This window comes from Leptonotus elevatus, chromosome 16, assembly GCF_054856555.1.
Source record: "Leptonotus elevatus isolate MCC_2025b chromosome 16, RoL_Lele_1.0, whole genome shotgun sequence".
NCBI lineage: Eukaryota > Metazoa > Chordata > Actinopteri > Syngnathiformes > Syngnathidae > Leptonotus > Leptonotus elevatus.
The window spans coordinates 12,480,013-12,500,732 of NC_141254.1; the positions used below are offsets into that span (position 1 = coordinate 12,480,013).

Below are 20,720 nucleotides of genomic sequence, written 5' to 3' on the forward strand. Positions count from 1 at the left end.
GCAAACGATGCAAACTCCCTATTAAATACAAAAAGGAAGAAAACTCCAGTGCTGGACACAAAAATAGGGCACTAAGGGTTGAAAGGATATCATTGTTTTTATTAATCGTGATTTCAATATCAATCAAAATAATTGTGATTATTAATTTTTTTCTAAAATCGCCCACTGATCAGGATATCTAGATGTGTTAAGGTCACGGAGGAGCTGAGAGGACTATCGACACAACCCCCCATCAATCAATTGGTATCTCTTTCCGAGACATTCCTCGCTCGCCCTCTGCCAGTCTTCCTGTCTCCAACATCATCTCGTTTCAGTTTGCAGTCTTGAATTTTGTTTTCACCCGCTAGTCCCTTGAGGAAGCTAGCAACTTTAGCTGCCAGTCACCTTTTTCTTTTTTTTGTAGCGATAGCCATCACTTGGAAACCCTGCACCAAAAACATTTATTTTTCTTTGCCGATCTCCATTCATCCGTCTGGCATTTTGTTCACGGGGAACAAAGAACTGTGTGGCTCCGCTTTTGAAGAGATTGTTTCCTCATTTTGACAGGCAGCGGAACTAAATGTTGGTGAAGAAAAAGTGGAAAAAGCAGACGAGGGAGGTGCAAAAACATCAGGGTAAAAAAAAAGAAGAAAAAAAGACATAACCTTGCCGTAATCTTTCTATCTTTCTCTGCGGCATTTCCGAGCCGTCGGCCAACTCGGTGTTGCCCTTCGTCTCCACTGTCGATACACAACGTGTACTGGTTGAATACACTAATGATGCACAGAGGGGACTTCATACAGGGCAGGGTTTGTTCTTGAGGGTTGTGCTTTTGGCAGAAGGGCAGTTGACAGCGGCCCGCTCATATCTACGATTGGTGCATTGTTGTCGTCGGGGTTCAGAGGGCATATTCAAGGGCACGCAGTTTATCATCGAATAAGTTAGAATTCGTTACACAACCATTTACCAGCCTCCTTAGCAGAGAACGTACGCACTCAAGTTGGATTCTTGATGTTCAGACAATATAAAAAGACAATAATTCAAACAACATCATTTAATTGGCGGACATTTTAGCGTATGTATATTTTCCTTTCAGGACTGGAATGACACCCTCTGTTACATGCTGAATTTTCGAAGAGCACCTCTGCTCAATTGCATTTGAAATGAATGTCTAGGTTACCTTGGAGACGTGCTGAGGCAGTGAGCAAAACATCACAGAGAGCATTTCATGAAATGAAATACGACTTAAATCTATCAATCCATTTTCCTTAGCGCTTTTCCTCATTTGGGTCACAGGCAACCTTGAGCTATTTCAAGCCGTCTTTGGGCAGTTGACTGGCAGCTAGTTAGTTAGTTAGTTAGTTGAACATTGTAGACCGAGGGACACACGGACAAAACCAAGCCGGTTAAAACATCAAGTAATCACGATCATATCGAAATTGAGCTGTGGCCGTTTGTCGTTAAAAATCAACACAGATGGCTCTTTAAGAAATGACTCCATTTGCACCGCACGTGTGCTGATGACGGCGGTCTGACAAATGAATCATAGCACGCAAAGTCTAACGAGCTTATTGTTATCTTTTTCGAGCTCACTGCTCCATCTAATTAAGTGGAATTTGCAAGTTCAGCTTGTTAGAAAGCTAGAATCCGGACAATGCGTCCATGTATCCTCCATGTTGTGGTGTGATCGCACTGTGTCTTCCAGCTTGCTTGTGCCGCCCCCCCCCCCCCCCTTTTTATTTTATTTTTTAAGTTAAGTTGCTTTTGAGGAAGCGGAGCAGCAGCGGGTGGAGGCTTCAGATCTGCAGATTATTGCTTCATTTCAAAGCACATTGTGTAAACGGTTTCAGTCCACAACGCAACACGGTTGTTCCCTGCAGAGCAATACGTCTACTTACAGTATCTGAACTTATTCATACTTTGCGCATTTGATGTACTTTTTTCCCCCCCTGACAGTTTGTTTCTATTTCCCCGTTAAAAAGTTCTGCATTCTTAATTCAATTGTGTTACCGTTGGAACGGAGTTTAAAAGAAACAAATGAACAAATCACCTCATTAATAAAACATACAAATACAAACATTAGCAACCTCAACTTGCACACAATTTATATAGACTATCCTGAGACGAGGAAATTAGCAGTGGCAACTACAGTAATGGCTAAAAGCAACCAGAATGAAAATCAGACGTAAAGCCCTCTATTATAAGACAAAGTGGATGTTAATATGAATGAGTGCTCAAAATTATTGCACTGATGGAGAGCTTGGCAATTTAAAAAAAGACTCTGCTGCTCCCCTAATCCCACTGAACACTGGGTGCTACATTAACTCATTCACTGCCATTGACGGCTATATACGTCAAAAATTAATTTGAACTATTTCTATTAGTTTAACCCCCCCCCCCCACTTTTGTTAATAAGAAACCTAGAATTTTTGTTATTGTACATTTAGAACAGATCAAATATGTGATTAATCGTGAGTTAATTAGTGAAGTCATGCAATTAATTACGATTAAAAGTTGTAATCGCCAGACGTCCTAATTCTTAATAATCTTTTCTTTCTTTTTTTTTTAATCGCGTCAGGCAATTATTTTTTTTAAATTGTAATGAATTGCATGACTTTAATAGTTAACTCACGATTAATCACACATTTTACATCTGTTCTAAATGTACACAAAAATATTTTTCTAGGTTTTCATACTCTTAACAAAAGTGGGGGGGAAATGTTAAACAAATAGAAATAGTTGAAAATGAATTTTTTACGTCTATAGCCGTCAATGGCAGTGAATGAGTTAATTTTGTGTTCTGCCTTTTCCAGCTTTAAGGAATATTTAGAAGTGTAATATTTTGATTTACTATTCTAATATTGAAATGTATTGACAATATGATACAATGGGCAGTCATAGTAAATTCAACCCCCAAAAACCAACAACATCTTTTCATGATTTTTTTTTCCATTTTGGAATGAGGCTGCAACATAAAAAATGTGGAGGAAGTGAAATGCCGTGAATACTTTATAACACCAGGCAACACACTACCAAATGTATACATGAATTAATTTATATTACATACAACAGACATGTATTGTATACGAACAGCAGCAAGAAGAGTCCGACATTATAGTGTTTCGGGAGTGAGTAAATGATTTTCTTTCTAATGGGTCAAAAGGAGCAATAATGAGAGCACAGATGTGAGGGAAGGGCTCATAAGGAAGTTGCTGGTTCCCGGCCACCTGTCCTCTTTCGGAAAGAGATCATGTCATAACCCAACAGCAGGTTGATTTTGGTTGCTACTCATAATTCTGCTCTGAGTGATAAAACCTTGCCCATGTTGTGGTGTGGTACTTCCAGATGTTGCAGTTGCAGGTCAAATATAATGAATTGGACTTTACAAGAAATCATCTCATTAGGGCCAGCAGTCCTATATGTGAACTTGGCATGTTTAATGTTGCAACTATAAATATAAACGTGGTTGTCAAATGCCACAGTAAAGGCGGCGTTGGCCGCTCCACGAAATGTCATACAGATATGGATATATTATTTACAAGTTTACGAGAAGACATTGAGAATATGTCCCATAACATCGGAGAAAAGGAAACGTGATATGTTACTTGCAAATTGCTTGTATAGAATCAACACTGATGGCTCTTTAAATAGTGGCCTCAGCTCTAATAGATGCCATGCCCCAACTCGATGTCACCTTCTCCCCCGAGGAAAGAAAAAGTCGAGATCCGATATAATTGCCTTTGCTGTGAAATCGAAATTGTGTTTTCACACAAGAAAATCAGCTGATAAAGCAACATTTACAACCGCTGCTGCCATTTTTGTTAAAACAGAACTGAATGTCTTGTCTTTTATCTTCTGCTGTTTGCGTAAATATATGTATTTTTACTATATACATTATTATATACGTAGCGTTCCTAAAGAAACAACATGCGATCTGGAGAGTCACCCTCCCCCACGCCCGTGCTCTCGTCATTCACCAGACGCATCAAGAGTTTTGATCATCCCTTTAGGAACGCTACGAGACTTAACTTGCTTTTTTATTTTAATTTTATTTTATAGGCGTTTCACATTGCTCGGCAGAGTGTGTTATCGTCTGTTTTTTACTGACAGGCATCACGTTAGATTCGGCAGCTGATCTCGTTGCTCTACACAATGCTGTGCCAACATAAATACATCAATGAGGGCAAAAGAGGACAGCATGCTGTTAGTGCTGCAGTCAGCTGACATTGGCCTCCTTTTCCTGCACGTCTTGACTTTTTCAGTTTAGTCTCACAGAGCCTGCAAGCAGAAGAATAAGAAAAAAAATTCCCTCTGTATGAAATTCTATTTCCAATTATTCTGTTACAATAACAACCCTATAAAGCCTTCTGGGGGGAAAAATGCCCACTTCTTCAGTTTGACATTCACCTTATTAAGAACTGAAAAAAAATTGCATGAAGTACATTGAACAGCTGCATTAAAAAAAGAAAAAAAAAGTCAAATTAATTTCACCCGTGAAGGTTATAGTGCATTTTAGGTACATACTAAAATGTACCCTGAAAAACAAATAAAAACACAAAAACGGAATAACTTAACAAAAACAACCAGCCCTCTTTAAATCCTCTCGCTGTCACATCCCATGGCATTTTTAAATGAAAATGTATTCCTTTGTGTCCCCAAGTAGCATATGAAGTGGAACTTTTTTTCAAACCAACCCTTGAGAATGGTGGGGAAAGGGGGGGGGGGGGGGCACATCACTAAATAAACACATTTGTCTGCTTTACCCACACTTTTCACGCGAGTGTGTCTATAATATGTGACAGTGTTGACACTTAGGTAGCGAACAATTGATTCTGCCTCCAACAGCACTGCAGAAACCAAGTTAAGAGTTGTTTTCAAGTCAACAGATCAAATCAACATCATCGTGTCTCGCTCCAGCCAGATCATTAGTACTTGTGCAGTAATATCATCTCAAATATGTCATCATCAATAACTGGGTTAAGTACCAACGGTTACTGTACAGTATCAGTACAGTTTTATTATGCGTATGGAGTTTGGAATATTGGAGTTAATTTAATAACAAGAATAAACGAGCATGATGGTGGTTTCAAAGGGTTAAAAAAACAACAACAACAACAACAAAAAACTTTGTAAAAGACTTGTAGACTTGAATAGCGAGTGACTGAACTCTTAAAAAATCGGGTCCAAATGTCAGAGCGTTTCCATAGCAAAAATTTAGGGGCAATTTGTATGTTGTCTGTAAAAGTAAACCAGCTGGCTTTATGGCTCCGCCTTGCAGCATAAAAGTTGGCAGTAGCTCTTTGTTTTGACAGTGCGTCAGAAAAAGTGGAGTTCCTCGAGTGTACACATTATTTTACTTGCTCCAATAAACATTTCAGTATGTTCTGTCAACACTTTCTAGCTGGCTCATTGAACAACCTAGCAACTGGCGGGGGGTGGGGGGACACCACTTGGTGCCTTGTCCCTTCCTAAAAATTTTTTTTTAAAACATGCAATCAATCAAATAGGCCGGAATCCAAGACAGCTCAAATGCTAATAAAACAAAACAAAGGTGTAATATAGAGATTCACCATATACAAAAAAATGTTTTGTGTTTGAGAATCTAATATTGAATTCTAAATATTGAACTACTTTGCCTGCAGTTCTATGTCAACATTTGGGATGAACTCAAGCAGACAGAATTACGAAAATATATATAGATGTTTTTTTTTGCCATCCTCAGTCAAGGTCAAGACGTTCCTTCCACCCTGCAGCGATATTGGCTGTCGTTCAAACGCTGTAATTCAATCACAGATGCCCAGAGTGAGTAAGCATGCTCTGACAAAAGGACAATTGGGGGTTGGGAAGAGAGGGACTGGAGCTTTAAGAGTCGTCCTTAATTGAAGAAAATGCCTCCGAGGCTTCAAGTCATCTCTGCTTTTTTGTCTGGTCAGAGTGGCAGTCAAAAAATGGAATGCACTTAAACAAGCCAATAACAAGATGGGGCTTTTGTTCTGTTTTTAACCATAATATTTAAGGAGCACTAAGATCCAATTTTTTTTGACACCATTACCATTATTATTTTTTTAATATATATATATATATATATATATATATATATATAGCTTCTGATTAGATTTTAGAATGAAAAATTCACAATGTCTGCATGGTTGCAACAGCAAATGTGTTATGACTTGATAGACAGATGTGAAAGCGAAATTGGAAAAAAAATACGCATTCAATCAAAAAACCTGAAATTTATAATAGTAATAAATTTGGAGTGAGAAAATTAGTGAGCAGTTTGGGTAATGAATGGACGCATGAATATTCTCACCATGTGGCACGTCGAGGCTGTCCCTTTTCTTATAACTCATTAGCAAATGCAAATGAGATTTTCCCACAGCTTGTCCATTATGTATGTTTCACTTTATAAATTGAGCTCAAGTATTTTCTCCTGCTACTGTACATGCATAGAAACCTAGAAGACACCTCATGTCTTTGTTTGGCTTTTAAGTATTGTATTTTCTAATTGATTTCCAAACTCATAGGATGTCGAAGAGGAAACAAGTCATATTGAAATGTGAGAGTTTTACAAGCCCTCACAGTAAAAAAAAGGTGGAAGTCTCCATTAATGCAGCACTGCAGATAACCTTCAGTCCCCGCAGAGGACTCGCACACGTTCGCGTGTGCTGCTTTCAGCTCACTCAGCACCCTTTCTTATTTGTTACACAATACAAGAAAATAGACGTCTTTTTTTTTTTTTTTGCCACTTTGTTTGACGCATAACAATTCCATTAGTATGATGAGAAGCCTCGAGTGATTTCACATCTGCTTTGCGGTCCCATATCTGACCATAATGGCAGGGGGGGGTTATTTTCTTTTCAAACAGCCTGCCATCTTAGTGTGTAATAATGGTTGGTTTTGTGCCCGTTATATGGAGCGGCCTAATGGCCAAACACGCTATTTTGCACAAATGTGATGAACCACCGTCCTGCCTTTGAGCTTCTGCTGCCGTCGGCCACCTGGGCACGTAAACGGGCACATTTTGGGCCGACTCAAAATGTCGTTTTTTTTTTTTTTTTAAACATCACTTAAAAACTCTGACGAGCTTTATGATGAGAAAACACTGTCACAGAATATCAAGTGCTAATTTATGCGTGCGATACATCCTGCTGTCCTGCCACCTGTTCTGTCAGCTGAAGGCTGCGTCGCGACACCCAAAGCCAGCACAGACACAACATCAACTGCTCGCTGCACAAAAACTCGAGATAGTCCACTACGTTATTATCTTCTTGTTTTTTTTTACCCGCCCCTCCTGGTGTCTCCCGTTCTCGGCTTTAACCCTCTATGACAATGATTAAGTGCCTTAGCTTCTCATCTATGGCTCCTCAATGAAAAATGAAGCCATTCGATTTGCACTGGGAGAGAAGGGAGACTCCTGAGGACGTGAAGGCCTTTCTCCTCTCACGGTCTTCCAGTCTGGACTTAATGGGACAATTCATCTTGATCATCTTAATCAAAATGTCCCTTTGCCACTTTTACTAGATACATTTGTATTCCTGAAAACAAAACAAAAACAAAGCTCTTACTCTAATGAGCAATGTTAGAAAAGAACTTCGAAGAATGCAGACCTCAGTCGAGTTTAAAAAGTATAGTTAAATCCCGTGTATGATTTCCTGGAAAACTTTATTCCACTGGCCAACATTTTTTTTTCTTCTGAGTGCCAAAGATATTTTCAGAGGTGAGCATTCCGTCAGTACGGACGGATTGTTTGTCAGTCTGTTACTGACGGACAGTCATTTCCCTGACAAATTTATGAGAAACTTAAAAAAAAAAAGATAGATAGATAGACTAAGCACTGATGGAAGTGGGTTTTTGTCCTTCGGTGTAATCGTAACTCACTGGGTCAAATACTGACAGACCTCTTTGTCCGTCACTGACAGTCGCCCGTTTTGTTGAAGAGTGATGGACTGCCCACCTCTGTGTATCGTTCCTAAAATAGTGGTGACAAAGTGATGACGGAAGCGTGGGTAAAATAAAAATGACGGACTGTCGGACTGATGATTAAAGTTTGGTTGGGCTTGAGAAAAAAAATGACAAAAGGCTAACAAATGACGGACCGCCAATTTTTGTTGTAAATTGCCCACATCTGGATGTTTCATTATTTTAATAATCAATAAATTGATAATTCATTTGGGGAAGTCAAAAATGCTTGTCATTTATTCTTTAATTAAAGTGAGCAAGCTTATTGTTTACTGCTAAAATTTTGCAAAATTTTGAAACTTGATTTACTTGTAGAAAGCCGTCTTTTACAATATTGGATCAAAAATGAAAGAATACTGTATGGACATGCTTTAAAAGACAGATACAGCCTCAAAGTTGTAGCATAAAGAAAATATTATTATTAGCACTTTAAAAAAAAAATGTCAAAAAGTAGAGTCGATTCCGAAAAAAAAAATGTCATTTTCGGATTCAGCGACATCAAGCTACCATTGAAACGTTCTTGCCACCAAAATTGTTTATTGACCAGTGTTACCATATAAATGAATAACGATTCAAAATATACCAATAAAGCGTAAATCCCTGAAAAATGTGACTTGATTCTTCTCCGCCAGACAATTTGCACATGGCGTGCAAATCACCTTGTCACTCACTGACACTGGCAAAACACTCTTATGGTGTTGAGCAGGACCGTTCACCCGTTTGGTGGGCTCCTGCCCAAAAGAGCGCCGTCGCTGCCAGCGCTGTTCTGAGTCACGCGCGTCTGCATGTAGCCCGAATCCAGTGTTGTGTTTGTAGTGTTTACACATCCTTCTGATGTGCTGCTCAATTCAGACCGAAAACCCTGCAGCTTGTCATGACCTATTAACATCACATCACGAGAAAGATCCGCTTCTGGGGTGCTGTTTGGCAGTGGATTTTTTTTTTTTTTTTTTTTTTTTTTTGGGCCAACCATGGCGGGTGTGCATATGTGATGGGGAATTTACAATTCATTGGTATTTTAACGGTCCTTCATTGAGTAGGACTTTGTCCTAAGTCTCAAGGTTATATTTTCAAATGCTGTCAGGGTATCCAAACGTTCATTCGACTGCAGATTGTATCCTCAAGCTTAATATTGAATACAAGGTCAGACCAAGGACATGTTGAGGGGACGTATCGCCACTTAATTATATAACCAATTCTTTCTGCATCTGATCTATATTTGGTAGCAATAAAAAAATGATGCATGGGAAAATCCTGTTAAATATCCTGAGACGCTTGTATTGCTTAAGTTATGTAAGCTTCTATCTCTGTAAGACCTTAGCAGATCATGTTGTAATTTGTCGTGACTTTGTAAGATTTTAGTATATTTTGGCCGCTTGGATCCAGATGAGATTGTAAATCTCTATGAATCTTTATCTTCACGGAGCTTTTGGACTGTAGCCATTCAGGCGTTGATTTTGTATTGGACAAATGGCAGATGTCTGTACTGCTTTATTTTTTTTCTGTATTTTTATCATACGAGTGTTAGGGAATAAATTCCTAAGAAAAACATCAAATGAAGTCATTTTAACTACCAAGTGGTGACTTAGCAATCTGCCTTTGTCTCTTCTGTCCCTTACAGTCTACAGTCATCATGTACGATGCAGCAAGGGTACCATCTCCCAAGGATGGTGCGAACGGGCTGACCAAGCCACTGGTCCCTGCGGCAGGACCAGAGATGGGGGCAACAACGGGAGGAGGGGGCCTCACGCCACCAATGGCCCTACAAGCAAAAAGTGAAGATGGACAGCCAGGCGCGGAGGAAGAAGAGCCTCAATCAGAACCGGTTTTGGTGAAAAAGCCGCAAAGAGAGATATTGGACCATGACAGGAAGAGGAGGGTTGAACTCAAATGTATGGAGCTCCAAGAGATGATGGAAGAACAAGGGTAAGTTGGAGTGTTTCATGCTAAACAGTTGTACTCCTCAATAATTGTAAAAAAAAACAAAAAAAAACTGTTTAATGTTTCCAAGTAGTAAAAGAAGAAATAGAAGATGCTAGGCTAACTTAATGACGGTTACACACGCTCCTTCTGGTCATTTTTATTGTGGTCCGAAACTTGGGAGACACTTTACACACTCAACACAAGCACATCCTTTATATGTCTGGCAACAGCACAGGCTTCGGGTCGTTTCCTAATCGGCAAAGTTGCATTTCACAATCACACCAAACTCAGTATTGCCGATTGATTATTGTACGCAGCGTAAATACAAGCAACCCTACGCTGCTTTAATCATTTTAACTGTACAAATTATCTGTTTCCTTGCAATTACATTTTTTTAAAATGTCACACACAAAAATAAGAGCCAAGAGACAGTACATCCGAAAGTGCCCTGGAAAATGTTGGCTACTTTGTTTTTGCACATTTTTGATGCACAGCAGTGTTATTTACGATTGGCGGCACTGACTGTTTTTAAAGATATCACTCTTAACACACCCACAGTATTTGATAACTGGCAATGACATTTAACATCATTTAACACACTTGATTGGAGGAGGGGGGATGGGGGGGGGAGGCACCAATTGTGTTAAGGGTGTTAGAAAAAATCGATTTGGCAATATATCGCGATATTACAGCGCGCAATTCTCGAATCGATTCGATATGTGGCCGAATCGATTTTTCAACATTATTTTTTTTTATGGGAATATTCAACAAAACGTCTTACTTAGGGTTAGGATTCACACATTAAGCATGGAAGAAGGTTATATTAATGGAACATAAAGCCATACTATTTTAAACAGACTGCAACCTGTTTGCTAAATGCAGTGGCTCAGTTATAAGCCTGAATTTTCAGATAAATAAATACATTTTAATACAAATCTTACAGTGTACATGTACAAGTTTACTGATGAGTATTTTCTAAATTTGAGTAAAAAAAAATAATAATAATCGCAATAATCAATTTATAGATTTGTATCGGGATTTTTCGGTATTGAATCGTGATACGAATTGCCAGGTACTAAGGCAATTCACACCTCTAGTACGTGTGTAGGACTAGTGATCTCGTGGAACAGTACAACCGATTTTACAATATAGCTAATGATGGCGTAAAACAAGCAGAATACGCTCTGCTCACTGCGACGGTCTCTCTTGAAGGACACCGACCGCTCACCTCAGCATTAAAGCTCTGGGCCGACTCAAGCCGTCTTGTTTGGCTGTAAAAATGGCCAATCTCTTCTTTCCCTCATGTCCTCAGACCACCCCCTCCCAAGTTATTCTAATGCGCCCTTGTAACAGAGTGCGAGACTGTGAGTATAGTATTATGGGATAGAGAAGCGGAGACGTGGCGGGCTTGAGACACAATTAAGAGGATGGCTGGACTTGAAGCCTCAATGAACTATTTTACCGGGGGAGGAATGTCAAGAGTGATGGTCAATTGGTAAGAACCTATTAGAGAACCTCAGCAAATGTATCCACATCCAGTGATTTGCCTAACGACTGTGATATTGCTGCACTTTGTAGAGTACGTGCGACATGTAAAGAAAACACGAACAAATATGGTAGGCTGGTGATTGCTGATTGGCTTCCAACTCAGTGACTTCCCTGAATAATGCCATGGAAATTATATTGCAAGGTGGCATAGTGATGATGCGTAGTTACGAGTCGCCCTGTGGCGGCTGAGTCGTTTTTTCCAGCTCGCTAATGAGCGCTACTCGCGGCACCTTGCACCTTGCATATGTTTTCACAAAGCTGTTGTCTCTCTGCAAATGTGCACTTAGTCGTCTTTTTACACATTAAACTGAGCCACAGAAAGAAAATGGAAGATTAAAAATCCATTAAACAAGCACATTTTCCATGAGCCGGGCATATTTTGTATTTGCTAAAAAAAAAAATTGTCAGCCAGTATATTTACAATGTAAGCATCCCGTGCAATATGCCACAGATAGTAATGTCTGGTTTATTATTTAATACAAGATTGTGGAGCCCTCAGCCCCCCTTACACTGAAAACGTGCTTAATATGACCATGCCGAGTGCTTGCAAGTGATGAATTGAAACTAATCATAAACTTTGAATTTAACTGTCTTGATGAGTGTTTATAAAAATGTATTTAGGTTGTGAAGAGTGGTTCCAAAATTCCAGGAATTGGAAAATGTCCTTTATTTATTTATATATATATATATATATTTATTTTTTATTTTGAAAAAATATTGTTCTATCTAGTATCAACTAATTCTATGCGTACGTTTCTGCTTATGTCTTGGCTTATGTTAACAATAGACTTATCATTATTTCGTGTGCAAAGTCTCAAACTTCCACTGTACTGCAAAATAAAACTGAAACGAAAAACCTTAAATGCAATTTACAATTAATTACAATTAAAGGCGTGTCAGAAAAGTTCCAGGACCGCTGTCGCAAAAGATTAGTTTCAAATCCAAAATGCAAACTACAAGTTTGTTTTCCTTGGCGGCACTGTAATCCCGCTGGACTCTTAACACACTTTAGCCCAGCCTTCCCTGCCACGGGTCCAAGCACACCTGGAAGGATTCTACCCTGATCCTCAGCAGCTCCATCGTCACAGCCATCTTCATATCATCAAAATATTCAAAATGCTTTCCCCTTGATGGCCCCCTTGAGCTTGGGCAAAAGGAAAAGGTATTGTGAGTAGGTGCGTTGTCATGGCAATGCAGCCACAACTCTTTCTTCCTCTCACGCACTGAACAAAGCAATCGCCGCAAGATATAAATGCTGATGGAGGGCAAGGGGTTTGAAAATATATATTTTTTGTGACACCAGTCCTGAAACTTTTCTGACACACTTTGCATTAACGCTAATAGAAAGCGAAAACGAGCCCGAACCGATCGCAGTATGTGCTTTAGAGCTACATGCTAAGTGCCAGATTAAAGCAGAAAACAATAAGAGAATGATTCTAACGAATGTGTCCCGAAGCTCTCCATTTGAGTTCAACCATTTCGCAGCAGCACTGTGTTGCATGCTTGTTTTAATTCGGCCCCTGAAATAGAAACGTGGGGGTGTTCGCATTGTGCTCTTGTCTTCCCACTGCCTTTCAATCTCACTAACTACACTGCAGCAGAATTGATGATGGCCGCACTATTTAATGGATGCACAACAGTCCCTGGGCTCGACTTGTGGAAGCAGCGTTTTCAAGCATCCACAACACACTGATAACACACGCATGCAAACACATTCTTAATGGAGGGATAATAGCAATGAACACAAGTCTCGGGGTTCAATGTCGTTTTCCTTTTAGAGCATTGGGAGTTAATGGAGATAATCCACGGCCAATCCAATATGTCAAATGACTGCAATTGCATTCTTTAATTGCGGTGATTTGTTACGGTGCGCTTGACAAGGGTGCGACACACTCTAATCAATGTTTCTTGACTTGCTGTCCTTTCAGATCATCAGAAAGATTTTTTTTTTTTAAATGTTGCCTCCTCTGGCTCCAAACACAGACACGTGCAAAATAAGGCGCTACAGTCCATTACAATTTTTTATTTAATTCTAAAGGATTTATTTATTTATTATTTTTATTTGATTATTTATTTCATTTTTAATTAACTCATTCACTGCCATTGACGGCTATAGACGTCAAAAATTCATTTGAACTGTTTCTATTAGTACAAGAGTATGAAAACCTAGATTTTTTTAAATTGTACATTTAGAACAGATATAAAATTTGTGATTAATCGTGAGTTACCTATTGAAGTCAAGGGATTAAATACATTTAAACAATTTAATTGCCTGATCCCCCTCATTTTTTTTAATAATCTTTTCTTCTTTTTTTTTTAAATTAGGGGCATCAGGCGATTAAAATGTTTAATTATAATTATTCACATGACTTCACTAGTTAACTCTTAATTAACCACACATCTGTTCTAAATGTACAATAAAAAATGTCCAAGGTTTTCATACTCTTGTTAACAAAAGTGGAAAAAAATGTGAAACTAATAGAAATAGTTCAAAAATAATTTTTGACGTCTATAGCCGTCAATGGCAGCGAATGAGTTAATGTATTTATTTATTATATTATTTTTAATTGGATTATTATTTATTTATTATATTCCCTTACTATTTTGACTGACCAAAGCGTCACTCGCTGTCTTTCTTTGAGCGTCACCCTGATTTGCGTCCCCGCTTCCCTGCGCTCGGGTCCACCTTTGGCCACCATCACCTCCTGATATCCAATATGTGACCATATAAACAGATAAATTCAGCACTCACTGTTCAGTTTTTTTTTCTTTGAACAGAAACATTTGGCCCTTGTTAGAGTTGTGTTTTTTTCCCCCCTAAGTCAAATTTTATCAGCCTGGGTGTAAATTTCACCACTGGCCACAAACTAATAGTGAAATGAAATAAAGATTCAAAACTCCAGGCTCTTTGTCAAAGTGCACCACTCTCGGACTAGTTGGCAAAAGTCTAAGTGCTTTTTGGAATTGCTTTAAGCTAAGCATCCAGATGCCATAATGCAGTAAGGATGGCCACATTTTGAGAATAGACAATAGTGAGAAGAGGTGAAGGAAATAAGCTTTAGTTTCTTGCCATTTTTACTCGGTTTTATCTCCCCCAAATGATATTATGTTGTCATCACAATATAACAGTTTGGCATGTAGGTGCTAAAAATATTGTTGCAACGATAACTACAGTATTTCTTTTTACAGACACAGTATTTGGAAAAATAACATATTTCACTCCATTCTATCACCAACTTCCAAATGACACTTTTTTGCCTTTTTTTTTTAATGACAATTATTTAATCCATTTAAGCACAATAAAAGGGTCATGAAATAATTTGAGGCAAAACTCATTTATTTTCTCTTGAACTATTAACTATTATTAACTATTAACTGTAGTTTATATTTTAAAGAAAATATATATGAATAAATAAATAAACATTCCTCTTCTTTTGTGATTATAGGCAAATCAGTGTCCCATCACCCATTGGCTACTCATGTTTTCCTTGGGGCTAACTAGTACCCGCTCCCACCATGTCTTTCTTTCTTTTCTTTTTTTTAGGGCATTGCACATTAACCAGATCCTAGCGGTTATGGAAACCTTGACTTGTTAAACCCACGTTGCCCACCAATGCAATACTACTGTTATTTTCTTCCCCACACACACACACAAAAAAAAAAGCTACATTCCTTTGACAAATATAACAAATGAATTAAATTGCTTATTTTATTGCTAATTTATTATAAAAAAAAATTTGAGGGAGCACCTCCACTTCCTGACAGACTTGGTACAGTATTAGCCCAGACATATCCTTTACAAGCAATAAATGCAAACACCTCTGTGATCCTGACAATGTCAAGTAGAAAGCTGTGCAGCCTGTCATCTGGGATAAAGTGTATCTTGTCTCCTTTTTTCTTTTTGAGCTTTTCACAAAATCACCCCCTTTTTCAATCACCTCAGGTACCAACAGAAAGCCTTTCACCCCCCCAAAAAAACGCCCCTTTCTTCAATCAGCCCAGGTACAAGCGGAAAGCGTGCAAGGGCTATTGTAAAATGTCAAGAGCACCTAACACATGGTAATGTGCGTGCTGTGTGTGGAAGCCATGAATATAAAGCGAGTGTTTAGGGTTTCCATTGTGCATAGGTGACAGCCGCCGGCTTGAGAGATTGGCCAACAGCAAGACCCGATGCCGCTGTCAGACCTGCTGGGCCCTCTTCCAGCTATTGCAACGTTACATCACACTCGTGCTAATCGTATTCTCCACACCGTCGATATGCTGATGGCTGCAGCTAAGAAGACGTGGTATCCGCTTCTTTTTAACTCGTTCGCTGCCATTGACGGCTATAGACGTTAAAAATTCGTTTGGATTTTTTTTTTTTATTAGTTTCACATTTTTTTCCACTTTTGTTAAGAGTGTGAAAACCTAGAATTTTTTTTGTGTACATTTAGAACGGATATAAAATTTGTGATTAATCGCGATCGTGAAAATGAGGGGCGATTACAATTTTTAATCGTAGTTAATCGCATGACTGACGATTATTCGCAAATTTTATATCTGTTCTAAATGTAATTAAAAAATTCTAGGTTTTTATACTCTTGTTAACAAGTGGGGGAAAATGTTCAGAGGCAGTGAATGAGTTAAACCATGAAAAGTAAACACTTTTTCTACCCTAAAATTCATAAGATGTCTCGGAGCTTGTCCTGCAGCAGTTACAGCAAGCGCCAAATTCCAATTCAGTGTTTATATTAGATTGCTTTGAAACCATATTTGATAGCATAGTGGAGTGGCATTACTAACCATCTTCTTCTTCTACTGTTACACATTCCATCATTTTCAAATTTTTTATTTTTTTTGCTGATCTGTATACACAGGTATTGTTTTGATAATCATTTGAATATACAATAATGGTTTGACTAGGTTGTTGCCTTACTTTCACCCTAAAACGAATCTCATTTTCTTTCTCATTTTCAGGTTGTGATTTTCTAGCAGCAAATCTGATTGCGCAACATTTGTGTGTTCTGTGATTGTCATTCGAAAAGACAGATAATTGAGAAATCTACTACCACTCAGAAATTCAATTTGGCTGGATTTTTTTTCATGTGCAATGATATCAAACCCATCTCAACACCCTTGATAAAGGTGGAACAAACAAGACCTACAGACAGAATCAGTCCCCCGTTCCCATTACTGATAATCCTTGACGGTAGCAAATCCCTGCAACCAGATTATAGGTCCAAAACCAGCAACAATCAAAATAATGTAAATGCAGAGTACTGATTAAATTCCTTTACCATTTTGAGTCCAACGTGAGAGCAGATCACATGTAAAAGAGCTGCGGATGAGTTCATGCTTAATCAAGCAGATAGCGATCATCCATTACTCCGCCCCCCTCGTCATTGTGCAATATCTGGCTAGTGGCCACATTTTTACAGCTTCATAATGCTTTTTCCTCCCCATCCGTGCTTCCCTCGAGCTCATTACAGCTCATTACTGCAGCTACAAGGGCAGAATGTGGGGAGGATGATGTGACACAGGTGCGAGTCCACCAGCATATCCGCTCGGCGTGCAAGCGCCCTGCTCCGACATGTATCGTTTGACAATCTGTTAGCCGAACAGGACTGACGTCCTGTAAGTGCTGCAGTCGCGCTCGTTCAGCGAGGCTGGCTGAATTATTGTCGTCCACCTTGCACAGACAACACTCTTGTTGTGAGAGGCCACATAGAGCATTTTAACTCATTCACTGCCATTGACGGCTATAGACGTCAAAATTTCATTTGAACTATTTATTTTTCGTTTAAAATTTTTCTCCGCTTTTATTAGTCTGTATGAAAACCAAGACATTTTTTTATTGTACTATTAGAACGGATATAAAATGTGTGATTAATTGTGAGTTAACTATTAAAGTCGTGCGATTAATTACAATAAAAAATTCAGTCAGGTGATTAAAATTTTAATCGTAATTAATCGCATAATTTCACTAGTTACCTCACAATTAATCACACATTTTATATCTGTTCTAAATGTACAATGAAAATATATATGTTTTCGTACCTTTATTAACAAAAGTAGAAAAAAAGTTAAACTAATAGAAATAATTCAAATGAATTTTTGACGTCTATAGCCGTCAATGGCAGTGAACGAGTTAATAGGGTGTGGTTTATTTATCTGTATCCGCCCACTGACAATTTTACAACAAGAAAAATGAAAGTGAAATACAGATCATTTAACGTGGCACTACATTCACCTCTCTCTATGTCAGTGTGTGGACTCATTCTGTGAACATAGCAACTTTCACTTTCGGCCTTAATATAAGATGACATTCAGAAATGGTCTGAATAAAAAAACATGTCACTTAAAAGACACCCATAGCATAAATCATTCACATAAAATTTGGATAACATTATGTTATGTTACAAATGATCTATGTCAATTGTTTTGACAATTTTTACTTTTATGTAAAAAACAAAACAAGAAAAATAAAATCGAGCAGTGTTGACCTTTGACATGCTCCTCCTCCAATGTATTGTCAGCACAAACGCAAAGCACTTATATATGACTTATTATTCTTTCTTCTTGTACATGCCCAGGTACACGGAGGAGGAGATTCGACAAAAAGTGAGCACATTCAGACAAATGCTGATGGACAAAGAAGGGGTCATCACCAGAGATGGATCACAACCAGTGTACGTTATTTTTTTTTTCTCCTTCATATTTTCTCCGTCTCCATCTTCTTCAGCAACTCCAAAAGATGCTCGTGTAAACGTCTGTTTTACGTCTGGCTCGTTTGCCGCAAATCTGTTTCACTAATGACAATGCGTATCAGGATGAAACTTCACAAAGTAAAGGCACACAACGTTTGTGCAAAGGCATTACTACAACACCATTTTGCAATAATAAACATAATAATAATAAATATATTTGTGGGGAAAAGGGGAGAAGTTGTCATTTTCAATTTACAAAATGGGCAGGAGTCCATTTGAAAAGAAAATGCCACTCCTCGAACAACTCCGTACTGAAGGGAAGATACAAGCTGATGAGCGCAGTCACAGTTCAAAAGTCAGGGCTCTTTGTACTCATCTGGGCATTGGTGGAGCACGCATGATGTACAAAAATCGTTAACATTACCATTTGAAACTCCACAGTGCACCTTTAAATAACTTCATTAATTACTATAAAATTACTGTTTGATAAAAATGAAAAACTTTTTTTTTTAAAGAAAGAAAAAAAGCAAATATAAAACGTGTGATTAATTTGCGATCAATCGCGAGTTAACTATGAAACTCGTGCGATTAGTTACAATTAAAAAATGTAATCAGCTGTGTGTGTGTGTGTGTGTTTCTTATTTATTTATATAGCGTCTAGATAAGCTCAGTGTTTAAGAAGTGCAGTCCATTTTTACATTTTTTTTTTTTCCTGATGAAATATGAGAAGTTAAAGTGATTAAAGCAGATTTTTTTTTAGAGATGGGAAAAGTACTGACATTCTCTACTTGAGTAAAAAAACAATTATTTGTATAAAAAACGACTTTGGTAAAAGTAAAAGTACTCATTCAAATAATTACTCAAGTAAAAGTAAAAAAGTACAGGCTCTGAAATGTACTTGACGAGTAGAAGTAAAACGTATTTTTACCGGATGTTTCATCCTACGGCAATTTGAAAGGTATTAAAAATTGGGATGCATATAGCGCAGGGTTCACCAATTCCGGTCCTCGAGGTCCAGAGTCCCGCAGGTTTTAGATGTTTCCGCCAACCGTCATACCTGATACTAAAGATCAGGATCGTCGATGAGCTGATTATGACAGTTTTGAAAATGTATCAAGTAAAAAGTACAGATACTCATGTTAAAATGTAACAAATAAAAGTAAAAAGTAGTCTCGAAAATAAATATTCAGGAAAGTACAAAGTACTGGGGAAAAAACCTACTCAAGTACAGTAACAAAGTATTTGTACTTTGTCACTTCCCATCTCTGGATTTGTTTGCATTATTGTTGTTATCTGCCTTATGCTAATCAATTGGCCCTATCAAAACAATGCTGTTGATGAAAATATCAGTAAAAATATGCATTTTATCCTAAGCACTTTATTCCTTTTGCCACTTGAAAACTTCAGTAAAAAAAAAAGAAGCTGTTATAGCCATTCTTTTGTCTTCTTTTTCTTCAAAATGTTAGTTATTAAATGGAGAACGGCGGTATAGTGGCGGTGACGTGACCCGGCAGTCTGTAAAGGAATGAGCGCTAATGGCAGCCTGCTTCCCTTCTTACAAACGAGATGAATGATCGTCCTTCCTCCGCACTTCAGCCGGTATCTGCTGACATTTAAGCAGAGCACGCGGAAATGCGGAGGCTTGGTGCAGAAGCGGCTGCAGGAGTTCCGCAGCATGTTGATGCACACAGAAGGAGGATGGATTAAGGCCAGAGCTGCGGTCGAAATGAGAATTATTTTTTATTATTTTTATTTTTTTAGCTTTTCGCACTTCTGAGTCCATTTTGGGAGTTCGGGCCTTGATTGAGTGCAATTTCTCTACGAAAGCATTGATGTGGAAAATTGAGGAGGTTGTAATTTACAAAGTTGTTGCCCCCTGCACTTTTCCAAGCCTCGGCACTCACTTGAGGCTTCCACGACACATTATTGCTGCTAGTAATGGATGTTCCTCTGCACAGACAAATGGAAGTGTCCAAATATGGGACATTATGGAAGCTTGGTTTTATCACTTTAAATGAAAAGTATAACCACTCATGGCTTAAGTGCCAATTGAATCCTTAGTTTTCTGGGAAAACATGGTAAAACAAATTTCCAATTTTCTTCAGTTTTGACCGCCATACTTTTTTTTTTGTTCTTCATATTTTGGGCCGAGATGTTTTTTTCCATGCAGAAGATTTGTTGACTGTCCTCAGTGAGTTTATTTGAGTCTCCTTACCTTTTAGAGTTTTTTTTTTTTTTAACTCCCATATTTTACACAGGAACTATTGACAGTCAAAGCCCTCAGTGGCGGCTTAGTACATGTATACACTAGCAAGAAAACAGCCCACAGCAAACAGGAGATGCTTGTACATCACTCTGTTTGCCGATATCTGCTATGGATTTCTGTCTGGAGAGATTGGAATGCAGACACAGATGGAACTTCATGTGTAAAAGAAATGGATGCTATACATCAAAACTGTATAGACAAATACAATTATGCTGTCAAATCTCGCTCAAAGTTCACCCTTGCACCTTCAAACTAACCCCTTTAAGGAAAACCAAAATAACAGCATTGTTGGGCCACGTATTAACTCATTCACTGCCATAGATTCATAAAAAAAATAAGTAATTAAAATTTCAAAT

General features: G+C 38.3%; 1 protein-coding gene across 4 annotated transcripts in view; it reads left to right on the forward strand.

The window, feature by feature from the left end:
- Nucleotides 1–20,720, forward strand: part of srrm3 (serine/arginine repetitive matrix 3) — a 59,715-nt gene that overhangs the window by 15,577 nt on the left and 23,418 nt on the right. For all 4 annotated transcript variants that reach the window (XM_086098415.1, XM_086098417.1, XM_086098418.1 and 1 more), the window contains exons 2-3: nucleotides 9,563–9,867; nucleotides 17,985–18,080. In XM_086098415.1, the coding sequence (XP_085954541.1) occupies nucleotides 9,575–9,867; nucleotides 17,985–18,080 (389 nt within the window). In that variant the 5' untranslated portion in view covers nucleotides 9,563–9,574. The remainder of the gene's footprint in view (nucleotides 1–9,562; nucleotides 9,868–17,984; nucleotides 18,081–20,720) is intronic.